The 20,968-nt window shown below is 37.3% G+C and overlaps 1 protein-coding gene and 1 long non-coding RNA gene across 2 annotated transcripts in view; both read left to right on the top strand.

The window, feature by feature from the left end:
* The window catches only part of LOC102151320 (XK-related protein 6-like), a 94,262-nt gene that overhangs the window by 67,781 nt on the left and 5,513 nt on the right, over positions 1–20,968 (top strand). Inside the window, exons 2-3 of the mRNA XM_038573020.1 lie at positions 19,722–19,834; positions 20,358–20,416. Coding sequence (XP_038428948.1) covers positions 19,722–19,740 — 19 coding nt within the window. The 3' untranslated portion in view covers positions 19,741–19,834; positions 20,358–20,416. The remainder of the gene's footprint in view (positions 1–19,721; positions 19,835–20,357; positions 20,417–20,968) is intronic.
* LOC119865936 lies at positions 6,254–8,944 on the top strand. The gene is made up of 3 exons (XR_005378608.1): positions 6,254–6,364; positions 7,152–7,319; positions 8,177–8,944. It is a non-coding gene; the product is annotated as an uncharacterized LOC119865936 (long non-coding RNA).

Raw genomic sequence — 20,968 nt, forward strand, 5'->3', positions numbered from 1 at the left:
TATTATGAACATGCATGTACATGTTTCTATCCTATTACACAGCACTCTGCACTCTGTCCTGGGTTCTTCCCTAAGGAACCCTTATGTCCACAAAGAGACTTGTATAAGAATGTTTATAACTGCTTTGTTCGTAATAGCCCAGGGTTAGAAGAATTCTATATCTTGGTTGTGGCCTTGATTACATGGGTATATATAATTGAATTGAAACCTAAGATCTATTTAATTTCACCATATGTAAATTTTACCTGATTTTAAAAGAGAGTCGGGGGGCACCTGGGTGGCTCAGTGGCTGTACAACTGCCTTTGGCTCAGATCATGATCCCAGGGTCCTGGGATGGAGTCCTGCATCAGGCTCCTTGCTCAGCAGGGAGCCTGCTTCTCTCACTGCCTATGTCTCTGCCTCTTTCTCTGTATCTCTCATGAATCAATAAAATCTTTTTTTTTTTTTAAGAGGGGGGGCAAAAGAGTAAACCATAATTTAAAAAAATTCTAGAGGCAGCCCCGGTGACGCAGCGGTTTAGCGCCGCCTGCAGCCTGGGGCATGGTCCTGGAGACCTGGGATCGAGTCCCACATCAGGCTCCCTGCATGGAGCCTGCTTCTCCCTCTGCCTGTGTCTCTGTGTTTGTCTGTCTCTCTCTCCCTCTCCGTGTGTGTCTCTCATTAATAAATAAATAAAATCTAAAAAAAAATTTGTTTTAAATTAAAAAAAAATTCTAGCTGTTATATTGTCTTTGTCCATTCATGCTGCTATAACAAAATACCACAGACTGGGTAGCCTCCAGAGAAAGAAAGAAAGAAAAGAAATAAAGAAATTTATAGTTCTGGAGGTTCAAGTCTGAGATCAGGGTGCTGGCATGGTTGTGTTTTGATAAGAGCTCTCTTCCTGGTTTAAAGTAGCAGGAGTGCCTGGCTGGCTGGCAGGTGAGCATGCAACTGTTGATCTGGGTGTTTTGGGTTCGAGCCGCATGTTGGATGTACAAATTACTTAAAAAAAATCTGGGGCACCTAGGTGGCTCAGTTGGCTAAGCATCCAACTCTTGATTTCAGCTCAGGTCATGATCTCAGGGTTGTGAGATCGAGCCATGTCGAGCTCTGCACTAAGTATGGAGCCTGGTTAAGATTTTTTCTCTCACTCTCCTCCCCATAACCCCCCTCCATCTCTTAATTTTTTTTTTAATAAAATCTTTTAAAAAATAATAAAGCCGGCACTTTTTTGCTGTGTGCTCACATGTTAGAAAGGGTGAGAGATCTCTGTGGGGTCTCTTTTATAAGAGCACTAATTGCATTCACGAATGTTCTGTCCTTATGACCCAATCATCCTCCAAAGGCCTGCCATAATACTGTTACCTTTGAGGGTTAGGATTTCCACATAATGAACTCTGGCAGGGTGGTGGTGGGGGCGGGGGTTGGCACCTGACTGGCTCAATTGGTAGAGCATGTGACTCGATCTCAGGGTTATGAGTTCAAGGCCCACTGTGGGTGTGGAGCCTACTTCAAAAAAAAAAAAAAAAAGAAATAGCATGTATTAAATAATTAAATATTTTATTTTTTAAAAGACTTATTTAGAGAGAGAGTGGGGGTGGGGGAAGGGACAGAGGGAGAGGGAAACAAGCAGACTCCCTGCAGGGAGTCCAACATGGGGCTTGATTCCAGGGCCCTGAGATCATGACCTGAGCCGAAATCAAGAGTCGGATGTTTAACCAACTGAGCCACCTAGGCTCCCCAGCATGTATTAAATAAAGAAGGGGAACAAAAGTGGAAGCAGATTGTTGTAATAACCTAAGTAAGAGATGATGGTGGCTTGGCTTAAGATGGTAACAGTGGAGATGGTAAGAAGTGGTCAGATTCTGGATGTATTTTGAAGGGAGAGGAGAGCTTATTTGATCTAATGTGTTATGGTGGTAGATGCGAAAGAAAGTTTTTAAGGATGACGCTGAGGTTTTTGATGAGATGGAGTTCCCATATATTGAGCTGAGAAAGACTGCAAGAAGCAGGTCTATAGGGAAGATCAGGAATTTGGGTTATGCAGAGATACCTGTTACATATCTAAGAGAACTGCTATAAGGGACCTAGTTGTGATACAGGAGGCTAGAGACCAAGGATCTGATCGAGAGTAGAAATACAAAATTTGGAATTGTCAACACAGGTAGTAATTAAAGTCTCCTGAGACTAAAAACTTTCCCAAGGGAGTGAACATAGACAGTGAGGCCTGGGACACTTCAACTTTTAGAGGTTAGGGAGTTGAGAAGAATCCAACAAAGGGAAGTGAGAAGGACTGGCCAGTGAGTAGAAGGAAAACCAGCAGTATATGGTGTCTTGGAAGTGAAATGTGAAAAATGTTTCATAGAAGAGAAATTGATTGTCTAAGTCAAGTATTAATGAGACCAAGCATTGATATTAAATTTAGCCATGTAAAGATTCTTGATGGTCTTGATGAGTTTTTGCTGCTTGTTGAGGCTGAGCACTTGGTGTGTGGGATCAGGAGGTGGGAGGGAGGTGATCGGAAGCAGTGAGTATAATGGGAAAAATCACAGCCTGTTTGTATGCTTATAGAAATGATCCACAAGAGAGGAAAAATTTGATGAAGCAGGAGGTGAGGATTGCTACACCTACGGCCTTGAGTTGGTAAGAGAAGGAAAGAGATAGAGGTAGAGTGAAGCAATTGGCAATCAATCCCAGACAAACAGGAGGGAAAGGAGGGTTTAAAGGTACACTGTAAGTCAGTGAGTAGATGATGAGATGGGAACTGATGGAAGTTCTGTTTGCTGAGGGAAGTAGGAAGCAGCTGAGAGTGAAGATGGGGAAGAAGAGAGTACAGACTTTCAAAGAGAGAGGATGCTAAATAATTCTGTGGAAAAATGGAATCACCTGGATTGAGGAAACAAACTTTGATTAGAAGACAGCTGTAAAGAGTCCATTTGAGATGAGTGGTGGAGGTTTTCTCCTACATGCTAAATTGTCCTGGGGCTGGCATGAGATGGACAGAAAGTTGTATAGAGTGTTGGGTTTTTGCTAGCCAAGGACCATGATGTGAAAGAGGGGAATGATTATTAACAATGGACTATGAGACCTAAGCTGGGGTGTGAGGATGAGAGTGGAGTAGGGAGAATGAAAAAGTGGTAAGTAAGATCCCTGATTTGAAGGACCCCTTAAGGTTGAGGAATTGTTGGAGCTGGCATTTACATACTCACTTCATTCTGGCTTTTATTTCTTATTAGATTAATTTGTATCATATTAATTGATACAGCCTTAAGGGCTTTAATGATTGCTTAACTCATATTTTCTTTTCCTCTCCATTGATGAATCAAACACCTGCCATTTTGTGTTTGAAAACTGAAATAGAAAATGCAGTCTACTTTTAGTATGAACTGTGCATGGAAATAGCTGTGTCCTCCCCAGTTAAAAGTATTGAAGTTTCAAGATAAAATGGAATTATTTTTTCACTAAATTTAAACTGGTTAACATAAAATCAGTGGTAGAACTATAGTACAACAGCTTTGTGGTGGGCAGAATCATGATCTTCCAATGATGTCACATCTTAATCCCCAGAAACTATAAATATGTTACCTCACATTCCAAAACAGACTTGCAGATATGATTAATTCAAGGATTTGGAGATGCAATGATTATCCTGGATTATCTAGGTGGGCCCAATGTAATCACATAGGGGCATTATAAGTGAAAGAGGAACCTAGAAAGACAGATATCTGAAGATACTATACTGCTGATGATGTTTGCTTTGAAGATGGAGGAAGGATCCTTGAGCCCATGAGTGCATATGATTCCTTAGAAGCTGGAAGAGGCAAGGGATTCTATTCTCCCTTAGGGTTTCCAGAAGGAGGAGTTGGCTTTGAATTCAACCCTTATGACTCCCAGGCCTTAAGATAGGCGAATCCATCTTATCTTAAGTCATCTGCACTTGATTATAGTTTGGTGGAGTTATATTGCAACTAATTAAGAAGTAGGACTGTTAGGAAGGAAGTTTCTTTGTCAAGTAACCAAGGCAGATTTTAGCAGTATTTATCCAAGTACCAGCCATAGTGCTCTGTTTAGTACCCTGTTTAGTACCTTGTTTCAGAGAATGATATATGAGACTATTACCCTGATATTGTTAAATACATGTTAGAGAACTGATTGTTTTGCTTTGATTTCTATGCTCACTAAATAAACATTTGATTATAATTTGACTTCCTATGTGGAATGCCTACATGGAAAGAATTTATTGAGCAAATGATTAAATTATCTGATTTATTTTGATTCTATATTGATTTCCACCATGGTTTGTCTGTGGACGGGGTGGGTAGGTGGGAATACATTGGCCACAAGACTCTAATTTCTCTTGGTTCCTTGGCTATTCTAATTTTCACTTAACGTTTTTGAATTGACATTCTGGTTTTAGTTAGTCCATTGAAAGTCAGTCCATCCCTGGGAAATGGCTGTTTTCAATACAAAACTAATAGATTATTTTGCTGATGTTGTGAGGATTGGTTTCTGAAATCTTGGAAATTCAACAAGTTAATACAATCCCAGAAGGCTTCTTGTGAGAATAAGATATTTTCCCCAGGTGACATGGCCCTGCTTCTGCAAAGCTGAGAAATAAACATCAGTGAGTTTTTCTTAAGTTTGCATTTCTATAATTGAAAACTAGGAAAGTGGCAAATATTAGTTTTTAGAATTAAAAACATTTCAACACTTGCTTAGGTTGGAAAGATAGGCCAAAAATAAGATGAAACACAGCATAATTAAGTGGAGAGTTCTGCACTATATCATTTTTTACAGATACCAAAATGTAGGTTATAGAAGACAAAGAGGGTTATAGTTTGCATTAAGTTTATTGGAAGTCAGGAAGAGAGTCCAAGAGAAGCAGCAGAGTGTCAGATGGCACCGATAAAACATGGAGGTTAATTAGTTTCGTTGTACTGGTACTAAACATTTTAAGAGGATCCTGGGCATTTTATGAGTGACATTGGTGAACTGAAGAGTGATCAAAATGGTAAAATGGTGTAGATACAAAGTCATATATGTAGAGCAGTACACTGAAATGGGAATAGTTAATCTGAAGAGGAATTTAGGGTTGAGGAGAGCAGCACCGCATTGTTTGCATATATAGAATGTGTAGTACGGTTAAGGCACAGGGATTTCTCCAATTAGAGGTAGTGGTTGGAAATTGCTGAAAGACAAGATTTTGAGGCCATGTACCCATAGCAGATGTTGGATCACTTAACGCATCTCTCTGCCCTTTCCCCCTCCCTTCTTCCTTAGGGAATTTTGATTTTGTTTAAGTAATCTGCCCTTTCTGCCTAGCTTTATTTGTCAAGAGAGGCAAACCCCAGCTCTAGGGGACAAATGATCATTCCCAGTTATAATGGACTAATTTTCCTTGCCTGTGATTGGCCAGGTATAATTTTGGCCAATAAGATGTGTATTTGGGGGTCCTCACACAACAGATTTTCTTTCTTTCTTTCTTTCTTTCTTTCTTTCTTTCTTTCTTTCTTTCTTTCTTTCTTTCTTTCTTTCTTTCTTTTATTTATTTATTAGAGGGAAAGAGAGAGAGATAGGCAGGGAGCCTGATGTGGGACTCGATCCCAGGTCTCCAAGATCACACCCTGGGCTGAAGGTGGTGCTAAACTGCTAAGCCACCAGGGATGCCCCAGATCATCTTTTCTAATAAAAAGATTCAGGAGGGGAAGAAATAATCTTTTTACACTGGACATTATTATATCTCTATGTGAAGCCTGGAATGATGGGAGCCATCTTGAAATCATAATGAGAGCTAAACCAGCGTGCTAATGGCAGAGTGAAAACAAGTAAAGGAGCCTAGGCCTTTGATGTTGAACCATCAGAATAACAAACCACCAGAGATTTCCAACCATTTTGGAACTTCTTACTGAACAATTTAAAAAAAAAAAAAAAGATAGCCTTTTCTTGAAGTAATTAATTAACATTTTTTATTTTTTTCTAAGTTGTATGGGACCAAAATGATTTCCAACAGAGCTGCTCTGAAATGGAAAAGATTTTCTAAAGAAGCAGCCTTTTTGTCCTCTGAAATGTTTAAACAAATGCTGAATAAACACTTAATAGACTTGTTTACAATATTGATGAAAGTCTCGACTAGCTGACCTTAGATCCTTTCTAAACTACAAGATTCAGGCTTTACCATTCTAAAAATAAAATAATGGCGTTATCCACAATTGCAACAGAAGACATCAGGATCCACTTAGCTTCTCCATTTTGTGTCCTCTTTGCTTTCCTAGGATCACTGCTTTGAGGGATGAATGTGGAGCGTTGTTTCCCCATCACCTTATATAGCCCATTTTCCTTTTTCCAAATATGTTGTCTGATGTCGTTGCCAGAGGGAAAGAGGTAGGACATAATTTTGCTTTAATGTAAAAGACATTTTTGTTGTATAGGTGCACTGATTTACAGAGAGAAGAAAGTATTTTAGAGTAGATGTCAGAAGTTTTTACTCTAGTAATTTAAAGAATCTTAACCTCTTTAATTATTTTTCTTTTGAAGGATGGACCAATTATTCTAGTCCTATTAATAGAGGCTGCTGTAGAGACACATTGAAGTAACAATACTTTGGAAAGTAATAGTGGTAGGCATTTATTAGAAATATTTTGTGCTATTTGAGTTCAGAAGTTGGGAATACATTATTTGAGGTCAAAATAAGTAGTTCATTATTAAATTGATCTCTCTCTAGGCTTTGAATTTCAAGATGATAATGAGAAGCTAAAATAGTTTAAAAAACAAAAATGAACTATAAATGAATCTACGTTTATACATTTTGGACATTATCAGAAACATCAGATTTAATCATTTGTAGTATTTAATTGGGTTGTCATAGATCAGAAATAAAAGCAAAAAAAGTTTAAATTCAGATTTTGATTCCTTTTTTTTTTTTTAAGATTTTATTCATGAGAGACACACGGGGGGAGAGAGAGAGAGAGAGAGAGAGAGAGAGAGAGAGGGGCAGAGACACAGGCAGAGGGAGAAGCAGGGAGCCTGACGTGGGACTCCAAACTGCTGAGCCACCCACGGATCCCCCCAGATTTCAGTTCCTAACATGATCCAGAGATGATTAAAAAAAAAAGAGAGAAAAGGACTGTCCACGTGTTACTGTGAAGCTTCTTGTTTTCTTTCTTCTTAGTTTTTCTCTTCTCATGAAGCATGTTTGGCTTAATCTATCAGGATATCAGGAAAATAAATGAACATGTGTGGTTAAAAAAAAACCTGACAGTCTTCTCCTACACATTACCACAACATTTCAGAAATTGGAAGATGAACTCTAAAGTAAACAAATCTGTCTTCTGGAATGGTAACGTAACTGGTAGTTTAATGAAGTTCTTTTCTTCCCCCTTGTTTTAGACTATTTTTTTTTAAACTCTCCCAAGACCCATTCTCATATGAAAACTTTTTCCTGTCCAACTCCAGATTCCTCCATTCCTCCATTTTCTTGCCTAACAGGATATATATTGTGGAGAGTTAATGGCCATGGCCATTTTCTCCTATTAGTCAATAGGAGAAAATTTGTCTTAGATCTTTCCTGTCTCTCTTTATGTTACATATTTCAGATGTAATTTTTGGGATTCTTGTCTTCTTGCTCTCAGGCAGCCATGTTGATCTCCAGATCTTTTTTATGATGCCTCTCAAAATAGATCAGTTCTGTTTCCTGCCTAGTAACCTCCTGTTTTGTGGCGATTAATCCCCTCCTATTCACATAGGAAATTGTGTTAGTAGCTGTTGATAGGTTACCACTTCGTCACCCTCTTTTATTTAAAACACAAACAAACCTGAAAATGCCTGAAGACATATTTTGGCCCTGCCCCACCCTATAAATTGTACCATGGGTTGGTGTCGGTGGCCTCTGTGAGTGCCTACTGTACTTAAAGATGGGGAGCTTACTCTTGCCTTCCCTTCCTTCTGCTGCTTCAAACAGTAGTGGTTGTCTTGCTCAGGTCTTTAGCTCATATACTCAGGGCCAGTGTCACAGGCAGTGTGCAGGGTCCAACACGGGCTTTAATATTTTCCTGTTGTTACCTTGAAAGTTTATTTATTTAATTTTTTACAAGGGCTTTGCATTTCCCTTTACAAGGTAGACCCTGGAAATTATGTAGCCATCTGATGTATAAGCTTTTATTCATTGCCTGCTTTCTCTCTTCCATTTGCTTCCAGCTTTCCCCATGGACTTCCTCTGCTGTTGGATTGCTTACCAGCGTCTGCTCACCCAGTTTACCGACCCTGCCATCGCCTGTCATGTTTTTTTTAACTCTTTTTCCCCTCTCCTACTTCTCTTCATCTCAGTTAACCCTGAAGTGCTCTTAAACTCACAGAGTTTGGCTTTTATAATTACTTGATCAGTTCACTGATCAGTTACAGTACTGTCTTGAGCTTTGACAAAAACTTTTATTCAAATTCTGTTGAGGAGCCCTTGTAATATTTTCTCCAGCTTCCACCTGTGACTTTGTACTTCAGAGCACATAATGAAATACGTGCTTGTTTCTAGTCAGTTGTGTTCTGTGTTTAATTAAGGTATAGCTGCAATTTATGCTGAGTCCCTGAGAGATGAGTGAGTTATTGATGATCTGGAGTCCCTCGGAGGTTAAGGGTAGAAACTTAACTGTAGCAGTATCCTGGTCTGCTACTTTTGCAGATGGAATAAGATGAGTAAACTAAATGATCTACCCTCTTGATAATAGAATAGCATTAAAGTTTTTTTCTTTCTTCCTTGAATCATTATACTATAGATGTAAATGCCAAGAAGTTAGAATCAGTTCTGGGGAGATGGAAAATAAGTTAAAATATGACATAATATTAGCAGTAAATTATGCTGGGAAGAACAGCCACGCAGGACAAAGAAGGAGCTCTGGATTGATTGGGATGGGATGGTAGGAAGGGCTGTTTGACTTTTAGACAGATTGGTCAGGGTGGCCTCCCTGAGAAGTTAGCATTTGAGAAGATACTGTAGTGAGATGAAGCAGGAGGGCCACGACAACTATGAAGGAAGAGCAGTCCCAGAGCAGAGAACACAAGTTCAGATTTCTTCAGGAGATTCAGTTCCTCTGAAAATATAAAATATAGAGGTTATATATATCTTGTGATGATCAAGGATCTTAAACTCTTGAGCACTTGAATGTTTGATCAATGCATGTATCAGTCAATCAGTAAGTATTTCTGTTCTTGGGTGCAGCTTGAGGTTGGTGATGGCACTGAAGAAACTTCATTGGGCTTTTCATTGTAGTAGGTGGTCTTAAAGGTGGGGTGTATCTTTGTGAGGTTTGTCTACTTTCATCAACTGTCGAATATGAAGTAGAAAACCAGATTAGGGTATTTGTTAAAATAGAATTCCCTCATTAAAAACACTTTATTTTTAAAATATGACTAAAAGTTTGTCCCACTTAACTTTACAACAAAAGCATGAATTCTGCAATCAGAAGGTTGTCGGCAACTGAAAGCAAATTGTCAAGAAAAGTATTGTAAATATTTTTATCTGTGTGTGGGGTATGTACCTTTAATCATTTCAATTTTAGAGTGTTAGTGAACTTTTTTATTTTTATTACTAAGTAATGCATGTAATTTATTTCTCCTGCTTTACTTTTTCCCTGGGAAGCTGATATTGTCAACACTAAAACTTTTCAAGATTATGCCAAGAGGCTATTATTTGTTTATTTGAGAGAACTGTGGGAGTAGATTGCTTGCAGCCTTGTGGGGTGTTTCCAGAAAAATTTCCAAAAAATGTTTTAATTTTGAGTTCTGATAATTCTGTTATGCCTTTTTTTTGGGGGGGGGGGGAAGTAGTTTGTGTTTTTCTGACTTTGATAAGAACAAGTGTTATCTAATTATGTAGCTGGTATCTGTTAAGACTGTGTGCTAAGATATAGCTGTCTTAAGGTTAGTTTTTCTTTGGGAGCCACAAGTATCATTCCATTATATTTACATTTTCATTTGGGTCTTTTAATTCCTGTACTGTTAACATTTTTTGCATTTAGTGAGCTACATATCTAATATTGTGTAATACAATCTGCTTAAACCAGTCTGATGAGAAGAAAACATTTATTTGGAAATATGGGAAGAATGGTGATAGATTTTTAAGGGACTTGAATACTTGCCAACAGATTGGGACTCCCAACTCGTCATTTGTATTTGAAAAGATTATGTAGTATAGTGCATATGAAAGTGCTTTGTAAACTCAGAGTTTTTGTCAAGTGCCAGTTGTCTTAAAAATAATTATCATCCTTGTACACCGTTGGTGGGAATGTGGACTAGTACAGCTGCTATGGAAAACAGTATGAAGGTTCCTCTAAAACTGAAACAGAATTACCGTATGATCCAGTGGTTCTGCTTCTGATTCAGTAGTTCTGCTTCTGGGTATATACTCAAAGAATTGAAAATAAGTGTCTTAAAAAAAAAAAGTGTCTTGAAAAGAGTACTTGTACACTCATGTTCATAGCAGTGTTATTCACAATAGTCAAAAGGTGGAAGCAACCCAAGCGTTCATTGACGGATAGATAGGTAAAATGAGGCAGGTACATATACATGAGTATTCTTCAACTGTAAAAAGCAAGGATACATTAAGAAGCAGACACATGAGCCTGGAGGACATTATGCCAATAGAAGAAACTAGGCACAAAAGGGCACATATTGTCTGATTCCACTGGTGTGAGGTTCCTAGAGTGGTCACATTCACAGATATAAAAGGTAGAAGGTGGCTGCCCAGGGAATGGGGAGGGGCTGTGGGCAGTTGAATGGCAGCAGAGTTTCAGTTGTACAAGATGAAACAGATTCTGGAGATGGGTGGTGGTGGCACAACCAGGTGGATATATTTTAATACTGCTAACCTGTACACTTTAAAAATGATTTAAGATTTTTTTTTTAAACTTAGTTGTAGGGGATCCCTGGGTGGCGCAGTGGTTTGGCGCCTGCCTTTGGCCCAGGGCGCGATCCTGGAGACCCAGGATCGAGTCCCACGCCGGGCTCCCGGTGCATGGATCCTGCTTCTCCCTCTGCCTATGTCTCTGCCTCTCTCTCTTTCTCTCTCTGTGCCTATCATAAATAAATAAAAATTAAAAAAAAATAAACTTAGTTGTAAATTTTCCCTCCGGAAAAAAAGGGAAACTAATAATCCTCATTATTTAAGAAGTGAGGAGTAGGCGGAGCTACCAGTTAAACAGAAAAGCAGGATGTTGATACTTTAGCTGTTGAAACTGACGAGGGTACATGAGGGTTCATTACACTAGTCTATTTCCTTTTGTATGTATTGGGAATTTTCCATAATAAAAAATATTTTAAATCATTCGTCATCCAGTCTTGAAGACTAAAGGTATTCCCCCAGGGGTTTCTGTTGCCTGCTGTAACCCTCCATCACTACTGAGTGTTTCTAGGAAAATACTAACAGTTTTTACTGTGCATCAGTATTAATTACTGTGTCCTTTCTTCTTATGAGCCCAGAGAGGGCTGTACTTGTTGCCTGTATGGTTGGGAACTACCCAGAAATGACACACTTCCTCAGAACTGTCAGGTTAATATTAAAAATATTGTGGCCTATATTTCATAGAGTATGAATTTATCATAGGTTTACAGTAAGATAGCATGATTCTATTTTGCAACACTGGCACAATTTTCTATTTCAGTTCCAGACACAGGTCAGACCCTTTTTTCCTGTCATGGTCAGAGTGTATCACCCAGTTACTAGCTGTTTCAGTTATTAGTCTGATCATCTCTTTTAGAAAGCATAGTCCTATTAACAAGACTGAGGCGTCAAAGGCCTATAAACATTCTAATCTGCTGCAGAACTAGATATCAGAAAGCAGAAACATTCTGACACATATACACATTAAATTTCAAAATGTGCAAAATCTGGTCTTTAAGCCATTTTAAAACAAAGGATGAAGCAGATAAAAATTTTTTCAATCAATAGCATTTAAACTTTCTAGAGTTCTTTTGCTCTTGGTTATAAAGACACATAATATAGGGGATTTGGTATAAGTATAATGAAAGAACATTTTTATTTGCCTTGTATAGAAAATATCTAATTAAGCTTAATTATATGATGGCCTGATTCTGGGCGCAGCTTAGGTCATTCTGTAGACCTATAAAGAAAAGATCTGCAAAGAGCTGAAATATCTACAGCTCATGTTAGAAGAAGTGTATTTTTTTTTAAATAAATCTTATATTTCTAAGTCTGTACCAATAGTTCTAATGGAATGTGAGGCAGAGTCATTAAATGTTGAACCCAGCAAATTTGACATCTTGTACCTACCCGAATAAGGTGAAAATAGTGGGTACTTACCTTCATTTAATAGAACATAAGTGTGGTAATTTCCTGCTAAAATCAATAAGTGTGGTGGCCATTGACTTTTAGCATTTACTAAAATTATCAAAAATGGAAGAAATAGCATATTCTACAGTTTCAAAATGAATGGTCTGTATGTAAAGCATGCATACAGTAACTTGTAGGATAGGGCTAGTTTAATGTTAGATGCCATTGGCTTGTATTCTTTGTAACAGAGTAGTTTTATACTCTTCAGTGGAATGTACACATTAACTGGTTGTCAGCTGTCTAGTTTTTAGAATTTATAGCATGGAAGAACTAGACCACTGCCATGTACCCTCTGGTGAGCACAGAGGATAGCAGTGCCATCTAAGTATTATGTTCCTGGACTAATCAAGTTATAATTGGGCATTTGTTTAAAGAAATTTCTGGAATTCATAAATATTGCATCACTACAGGAGGAAATAAGGCAAATCCATAAATTAACTTGAAGCCATTTCAAAGATACTTCTAATGGAGAATCTTATTAAATACGTTGCATTCTTACACTGTTGTGATTAACTTTTTATCAATCGGTTTTCTTCCAAGACTGATTTGTCTTTGCAGATTTTGAACACCTACCATGTATAAAACAGTAAGCTGAATACGGGGAGAAGTAGAAGATCCTAAAAAAAACAGTGACAGCTTATGTTTTCAAGCACAGGATAGAAGCCATTTCAAAAGCTGAATACAGGCCTTCCTTGTGTTATTGTGCTTTTACTTTATTATACTTCTCAGATACTGCTCTATTTTTTAAATTAATTCAAGGTTTGTGGCAGTCTGGCATCAAGCCAGTCTTTAGGTACCATTTTTCCAGCAGCATTTGCTTATTACTTCGTGTTTCTGTGTCACATTTTGATATTTCTCACAAAATACCAAACTTTTTCGTTACTAGTTTTGATAATCAGTAATTATGACTCTCTGAAAGCTCAAATGATAGAATTTTTTAGCATTAAAGTTTTTAAAGTAAGGCACAACATGCATTGCTCTTTTAGACACAATGCTATTGCACACTTAATAGACTGCAGTATAGTGTAAACATAGCTTTGATATACACAGACACCAAAAAAGTCTTTTGATTGCTTTTGAACTAGTCTGGAACCAAATTTGCAGTATGTCTGGGGTATACCTGGAGCCACTTCCTGAGAATGGAGAAGATTCTGCATGTTAAAAGTGTATGGCTGACTGTTTAGAGAATAGTATGAGTAGAAATCATGCTGCTAAGAGCTAGATGGTTAAGGATGGTAAACGCAGCCCCCACTGGACTTAGCACAAATCTTCATTGTGCTGTTTGAGACTGGTTGATCTGGCTCATACCTGTTTGCTCTTCTGTGTACTCTGCCCACATTGCCTTTCTTTCTGATCCCCCAGGTCACCAGTCCTGTCTGAAGACTTTCAGATAGCTAGTTCCCTCTCTGGAATGCTACTTTTATTCTTGCCTAGATGATTCCTGTTCAGCCTTTAGATAATCAGCTTACCTGCCACTTCCTCCAGGAAATCCCCTGGGGCTGCTATATAAGACCACATGAGCTGTGCAACCCAGAACACCTAGCCCAGGAAGAGAAGAGCACTTGCTGAGGTTGTGCAGAGTGGCAGCCCAATCTAAATTAAGTCCCCTGTGTATGTTCTATCATAGCCTCAGGTGTTACTCCTTCATGACAGTTAACATCTTGAACTTATAAATATCTGATTTTCTGTGTAATGGAATTATAAGCTCCCTGGAGGAGGCACCATATCCCTTAACCATCTAGTTTGTATCCCTTGACTCTGGGATGTAGTCACTTTTCAGGAAGTATTTTTAAATGAATGAGTCAACTCTAGATCACTCTTCAAATTTGGCCATTCAACAGTAAAGAAAAAGATGAAGGACATCAGCTGAAATGAATGATGTATTTAAGGGAATGGATTATGGATTGATCTAGGATCAGGAAATCTGAATGTGTCTATAGGCAAAAAGAAAGGATCTATTCCAGGAGAAACTGAAGTTGTAAATGGATTAAGGTTCCACAGGAGTTATGTGATTAAACAAAAAGCCTTAAAAAGAAGATCCCTGTTTACCCTTGGATAGGAGAGAGAAACGGCTTAGAAATAAGAATCTATTAGTGTGAAGGCTTAAGTAAAATTAGATAATACAGATTAATCTACTCATAAGTGCCACAACACTCTCATTATAGTGACTTGTTAGCTAAAGAAAATGCTGATGGTAAATGGGGCACCTGGGTGGCTCAGTCAGTTAACGTGTCTGACTCTTGATTTTGGCTCAGGTCATGATCTCAGGGAGCCCCGCATCAGGCCCTGTGTTGGTGTGGAGCCTGCTTGAGATCCCCCTCCCTTTCTCTCTCAAAAAGAAAAGAAAAGAAAAAAAGATGTTTAAAATCGCGTACATACCAATAACTTCGGCTCACAGTCAAACAATGCATTGTCATAGTTAGATCCTTATGTCCCTTTTGGAGGTAGAGGGTTCCTACAGTGCCAAAATGTGGCCATGCCCAGGAATTTTGACTTATCGTGCTAAATAATTGAGGAATTCTATTTCTGGTTAGTGCTAATTTGGGGCAAATGTGATAGTAATTATTAAGGCCATTTTAAAAAATGGACAAATACTGTTTTTTAGCACATTTTGCTTTGTTCTCTACCCAAGAGACTGGTTTTCTTTAATGACATATTACTGGAATCCTGACCAGTTTCATGTATTGTCTGTAAAGTGGGTGTCACATTAAATGGCAAGATTGTCATTGTGAAGGAGTTGGGTTTGGAGTCTAAGATCACTGAAGTATTTGATAACAATAATACAGTTTTACTAGACTGGCACGGTCTCTGTAAGATGGAAGATAGGATGAACAATGACTAACTTTGTGGTACGCAGTGGGCTCTCATTAAGTCCATAAAAGTAAAGTCAGAACCTTGTAACCTGCCTATCACGTATAGGAGTAGGAGTGAAAGGATCCTAGGTGTGCCAAAGTGTAAGGTGTAGATTTAAGGAACCTTAAGAAGAAGCAAGTAAGTGATGGCCAAGTTTGAGAAGCACAGTACCCCAGGCACATTGACAATTAGTTTCAAGGGGTGATAGCTGAGAGAATGCCTCTGTGGTCTTGACCACAAACAAATCCTCACACTCATAGGTTGGCTGGTGAAATCTCTTTCCATTTTGAGAGAAATCAATGCATAGTTTAAAATGCTAAAGAGCGGGATCCCTGGGAGGCTCGACAGTTGAGCGTCAGCCTTTGGCTCAGGGTGTGATCCCGGGTCTGGGGATCGAGTCCTGCATCGGGCTCCCTGTGAGGAGCCTGCTTCTCTCTGCCTATGTCTCTCTCTCTCTGTGTCTCTCATGAATAAATAAAATCTTTTCAAAAAATAAAATGCTGAAATAGCAAAGTATCCTTGAAAAATATTTTACTTGTAGAACAGTTACTTATGTTGCAAAAATTGTATACTATAGAAGTTAAAAAGTTCCTCCTCCATTCTTATGTTTTAAGTTTCTTGGGTAGCTTTTCGTAGATTTCATTTCTTCTTCTTTTTCTTTCTTTCTTTCTTTTTTTTTTTTTAAAGATTTATTTGGAAAAAAAAAAGATTTATTTGAGAGAGAGAGAGAAAGCACGAGCATGAGAGGGGCAGAGAGAATTCTCAAGCAGACTCCCTGGTGAGTGTGGAGCCTGATGCAGGGCTTCATCCCAGGACCCCGAGATCATGACCAGAGCAGAATTTAAAGAGTTGGCCAGTTGGCCGCTTAAACAACTGAGCCACCCAGGCATCCTTCATTTCTTCCTTTCTTGCTCACCTGTTTTGGTATTCCCTTTAAAAAATACTATTTTTGAAAAGAATGACACATGTCTGTTCAGCAATGTCATTCATGTATGCACTTAATAGTATATCTTAGGACACCTTTTTCCACAGCAGTAAGAGATGTAACAACTTTTTTAACCGGCTTCCTTTTGGACACTTGGACACTGGACAGATGTTGGAATTGTTTTCCAGGTTTTTTTTCTTTCATTTTTTGTATATAAATAACTCTCTGTACAGATATTTTTGCTTAGCTGTGAGAAGCAATCTGAAGGATCTAGTCTCAAGTGAAATTTCTGGATCAAAAACATGGGTTTTTAAATTTTAGTAGATACCATCATTGTTCTTCAAAAGTGTAGCACCAATTTACACCTCTACCAGTGGTATGTTTAAGCGCCGTGTTTCCCACACTCTTGAATTTAATCATTACCCATTGTTAGCATCTCCTTTTGATTCCCATTTCTTAAACTTTGAGTGAGTTTAAAGATACTTATATATTTGCGGGTTATTTTTATTTCCCAGTGAATTGTTGATAATCATCACCTGTTTTTCAGTGGCTTTTTCTTAGAAATTTATAAAAATTTTGTGCATATTAAATTTTTCCTATAAATATTTTCCTTGGCTTATTGTTTATTTTTTGCTTATACTTGTTTGGTTTGATTTTTGCCTTTTTAAAAATCAGTTGTGGATTTGTTTTGTTTGTTTTTTTGGCTGCTGGGTTTTATGTCATAATTAAAGATCTTCCTGTACTTCAAAATTATTTTGAAAGTTTCATCCATATTTTAAGTATTTTTATAGTTTCATGTTTTAACTTTAGTGTATCTGGAATTTATTTTGGCTTAAGGAATGAAGATAGAGCGCCATCCTTGTTTTGCAAATGGCTAGCTGTGGTCTCAACACCATTTTTTGAGCACTCTCTTCTTTCCATAGAATCCTTAAATTTGAGATTGGAGATTTTCTGATTGATAAATATTTTGTGTTTACAGTGCCATTTAGATGTGTTGGCGAAAGTGCACACGTAAATACTTATTGTAGAATTTCCATGTAAATTAAGGCTGCTGCTACAACTAAACAGTACAAGGAATAAACAGCTGATGATCAGGAAAAAAAAAAGAATGCTTATGGTTTTTGCTTAGATTAGGGAATGAGATGTGCAATGTCAGAAGGGAGATCTTAGAATGTGTAAAGTGCTGGGATCAAAAAGTAATCTAAGAAGAGATCATAATAATCAGGTTGCAGGTTCACTCCTAGTACATCATGTAATAACCCTTTGTGTTAAACGAAAACCAGTCTAAACTAAGGAAATTATTTTCATGAGAATGTATTTTACATTGATATTCTTAAAATAACAGGCATTTTAACAGAAATTTGGTTCTGTGATTTGTTTACATTTATAACTACCTTACTGGAAGTCATTGATCTTATTAAATGGGAGACCTCAATGCGACATTCCTGATGTGACAAGTGGAGTTTTATGATTAGTATAACTTAAAACTGAGAATAAGGTTACTTGTCTTGGTAAGCTACAAAACATGTTTTCTGAGTCATAAATTTTTGTTACTTTATCATTCAAGTCCTTGATCCAAGTAGGAGTAGTGAGAGTTGTGCAAAGGATAGTGGTGCTGTATTTGTTGTTGCAGTCTCTGGGCTAGGTGGATTGGTTCAGAGAAAGGATAGGACTGTAACTTCTAAAACAAAACAGGCTATGACTGAAGCAAAAAAGAATGAGGATAAAAGTTACTTAAGGAAGGATCCAAGTTTTGGGGAGGCAAATGAAACATCTTGTTACTTTTAGGTTTTGCCCAAGAATGGTAGCAGACAGGATGAGCTGAGAGGAACCCTGGGGTGAATAGAGTTCTCTTTGTTGATGTGGGACAAATTTGGTATTTACAGATATGTGAATGTTTGAGGCATGATGTAGAAAAAGTGTATTAATTATGTTTTTTTCTGGAATTTGCTGGGATCTATAACACGTGTGGTAAAGGAAGGAGGAGGGACTAGCTTAGAAATAAGACCAAGGTTCAGTTTTCCTTGATTAAAATCTGAATACATCAAAATACAAAACTGTTAGAATGATTTTACGAGCATCAGTGGGAAGTGAACTTCCAAAAGCTTATTGATTTAAAAAAATACATTTTCACTTCATGCAAACCATAACCTAAAACCTAGGTAACACTCAATTCTTTTCTTCTTTATTCTAAATATTTAAGTATAAATTACAAGTTATTACTTTAAAGGATAACTCTGAAACCTATAAACTTCAGAGTCAAACCATTACATTTGTCTAGATATTGAAAGTAATTGGACTTCACCTGAAAAATGACAGAAGATCAGCAAACTCGGGAAATATGTTTCCTGTTCTTGATTTAAGGTGAACATCGAGCTTAAATTGATTTGTTTTGATATTTTTTGGTAATGTACCATGTTCCCACAAAATTAAAGGCTTTCATTGGTATACGTAGATCCAGCAGAGAATGCAAAGCATTAAATAATAATGTTGTTAGTATAGACACTACTGATAGTTTTGTAATCCTATATAATGGAAGTATATGAGTGCTGTAAAAAAATCTCAGAAGCTATTTGTCTTCATTACACCATAGTTAGGGCCAGTTCTTGAAGTGTAACTTTGGCAGAACTTCTGAGTTTTAAATTATGGCTTCAGTTGAATGAAGGACTCTTACATTAAGTGATTTTTGAAGGTGCTTGGCTGATTTAACCTTGTGAAATAGTGTGAGACATTTATATTTAGGATTGAAACTACTAGTGCTCTCGAAATGGAGGAGAATTAATTTTCAGGATTAATGAGGATTTTGGAAATATAAGCTTCACACTACAGAGACCAAATAATGGCTGGATGTCACTTGCAGCATAAGATTTAGGCTTCTCAATGGATTTTGTTTTAAATCCTACAGTCTCATTCTCTTGTCATATATACTGCCCTCCTCCCTCTCATAGAAGCACAGCAATCCTTATTTTCTGTCTCCTTAGCATGATAGCCCAGACTTGAGACAAAAACTTCAGAAACAGCAAGGACCCCACTTGCTAATATCCAGAACCCAGCTCTCCTATCACCATTTGGCTTCCAGTGCTTAGAAACATTCAGTACTTGTAGAATGAGTGAATCCCTTATTTTGATTTTAGAAACAAGCTAATTTTCATGTACTACCAGCGCTGCTATTGGAATTAGGAGTTTCTAAATACAGAAAAATATGTTTCTAGGGCCAGCCGGTTCTGGTTCAGCATCATACTTTGCTTGCCTTGGTTTTTTTGCACAAAGAAAGCTAAGTTGCTATTCAGCGTCATTAGCTTCATTAATGATATTGTTATGTTTAACTTCGTAACAAAAAACAAAAAAACGAACATTTCAGAATCTCAGGAGATGAATAAAATACTAGTGTAGCTCTGTAAGAACCGCCTTAGAATTAAATTATCATAGTTACTGTAACGCCTGGCAGCTGATGGGATAAGAAGAGCAGCAGCCTTTCATTCTAAATAGGATTCTGATGCTCTGGATAGAAATGTGTACATTTTCATTTTTCTGTGATAAAAATGGCTTTTGATATTTTATGTGTCATGTTAGAGATTTCATTCCATGATCATTTGTTCATTCACATGTATTTTTATTTTTAGCTCTAAGCGAAAGACATGAGGCCTAAGACTGAGATGAGTTTGTTTTGAGGCCATCTGATTTCTGACTAGAAGGTGTGCGATCGCCTCGTCCTGAAACCACTGCAAACAGAATGGTAATGGCAAAACCTGAGAGAGAGAGGCCTTCATGTTTTTCCATGTCTGTTCTCTTATCCCAATTCCTTCTTTAAGAAAACAAAAATCTTAAGTTGTGAACAAAAAGTATTAAGCAACTTGTGGCTATATTCTAACTAAACTGGTTCAAATGTAAATAGTTGTTTAAATTGATGTATTGTTAAGCCTTTTGTTTTATCTTTTTAGTGAGCTCTAGTGAGTGACTTTTAACTAGTGACAAAATATCTCTTATATGTGAAAACACCCATTAGGAATTTGCAGATTGAAATAATTATCTTCCTTTGAAAAGTATAGAGTTTGCTTTAAAAGGGGCTGCAAAAATAAAAAAATAAATAAAATAAATAAAAGGGGCTGTAAAAATAAAAAAATAAATAAAATAAATAAAAGGGGCTGCAGACTTAAGTTTCTCAGACTAGAAAGTAAGGGTCTTATCACAGCTTTCTTTTGCTCTCATAAAGAATTTTGATGTCTTATGTATGCTTTTTTGTTTTTTTTCTTTTTAAGATGTAAAGTCCTGTGAAGAATGTTAGTGGTGTCAGTTAACTCTGCTTTAATTATCACAGGTAACTTAGTTCAAAATATATTTTATAGTTGAGGAGAATAGCACTGTTTGTCTTTATTACAGTAAAACGTTTTTTGGGGGTGCTATTTATTTATTCCTGTTGACCATGTCCTGTTAAAATAATGACGTAGCAGAGCTTAGAAGACAGTTCCTAGGCTTAATTCCCTGGGAATAGAATTCTAGTAGGTTCTTTGCTCAAGTTCAGATTTTATACTAAGCCATCTTTTCAGAGCAAGTGGTTATTTGATCTTTCTTGTACTACATGTACTAGCATTCATAGCAGAAATAGTACCACAAATTTACTTATGTTTAGCCTAAATTACACATTTGTTTAATTGATGGCATGCCAAGAAAATGAAATTGTCATCCCATCCCAGAGGATGAGACAGAGGGCAGATTCTACGGAACTGTGACAACTTAATGTATTTTTTAAAAGTCATACTTATTTTCCTGTTTTCTTCAGGGACTCTGTTGTTGCTCTAGTTCTACCTTCCCTCATTTCTCTACCAGAAAGCATTTTCTTATACATTGTATTGCAGATATATCTTAAAAA

This window comes from Canis lupus, chromosome 25 (genome assembly GCF_011100685.1).
Source record: "Canis lupus familiaris isolate Mischka breed German Shepherd chromosome 25, alternate assembly UU_Cfam_GSD_1.0, whole genome shotgun sequence".
Lineage (NCBI taxonomy): Eukaryota > Metazoa > Chordata > Mammalia > Carnivora > Canidae > Canis > Canis lupus.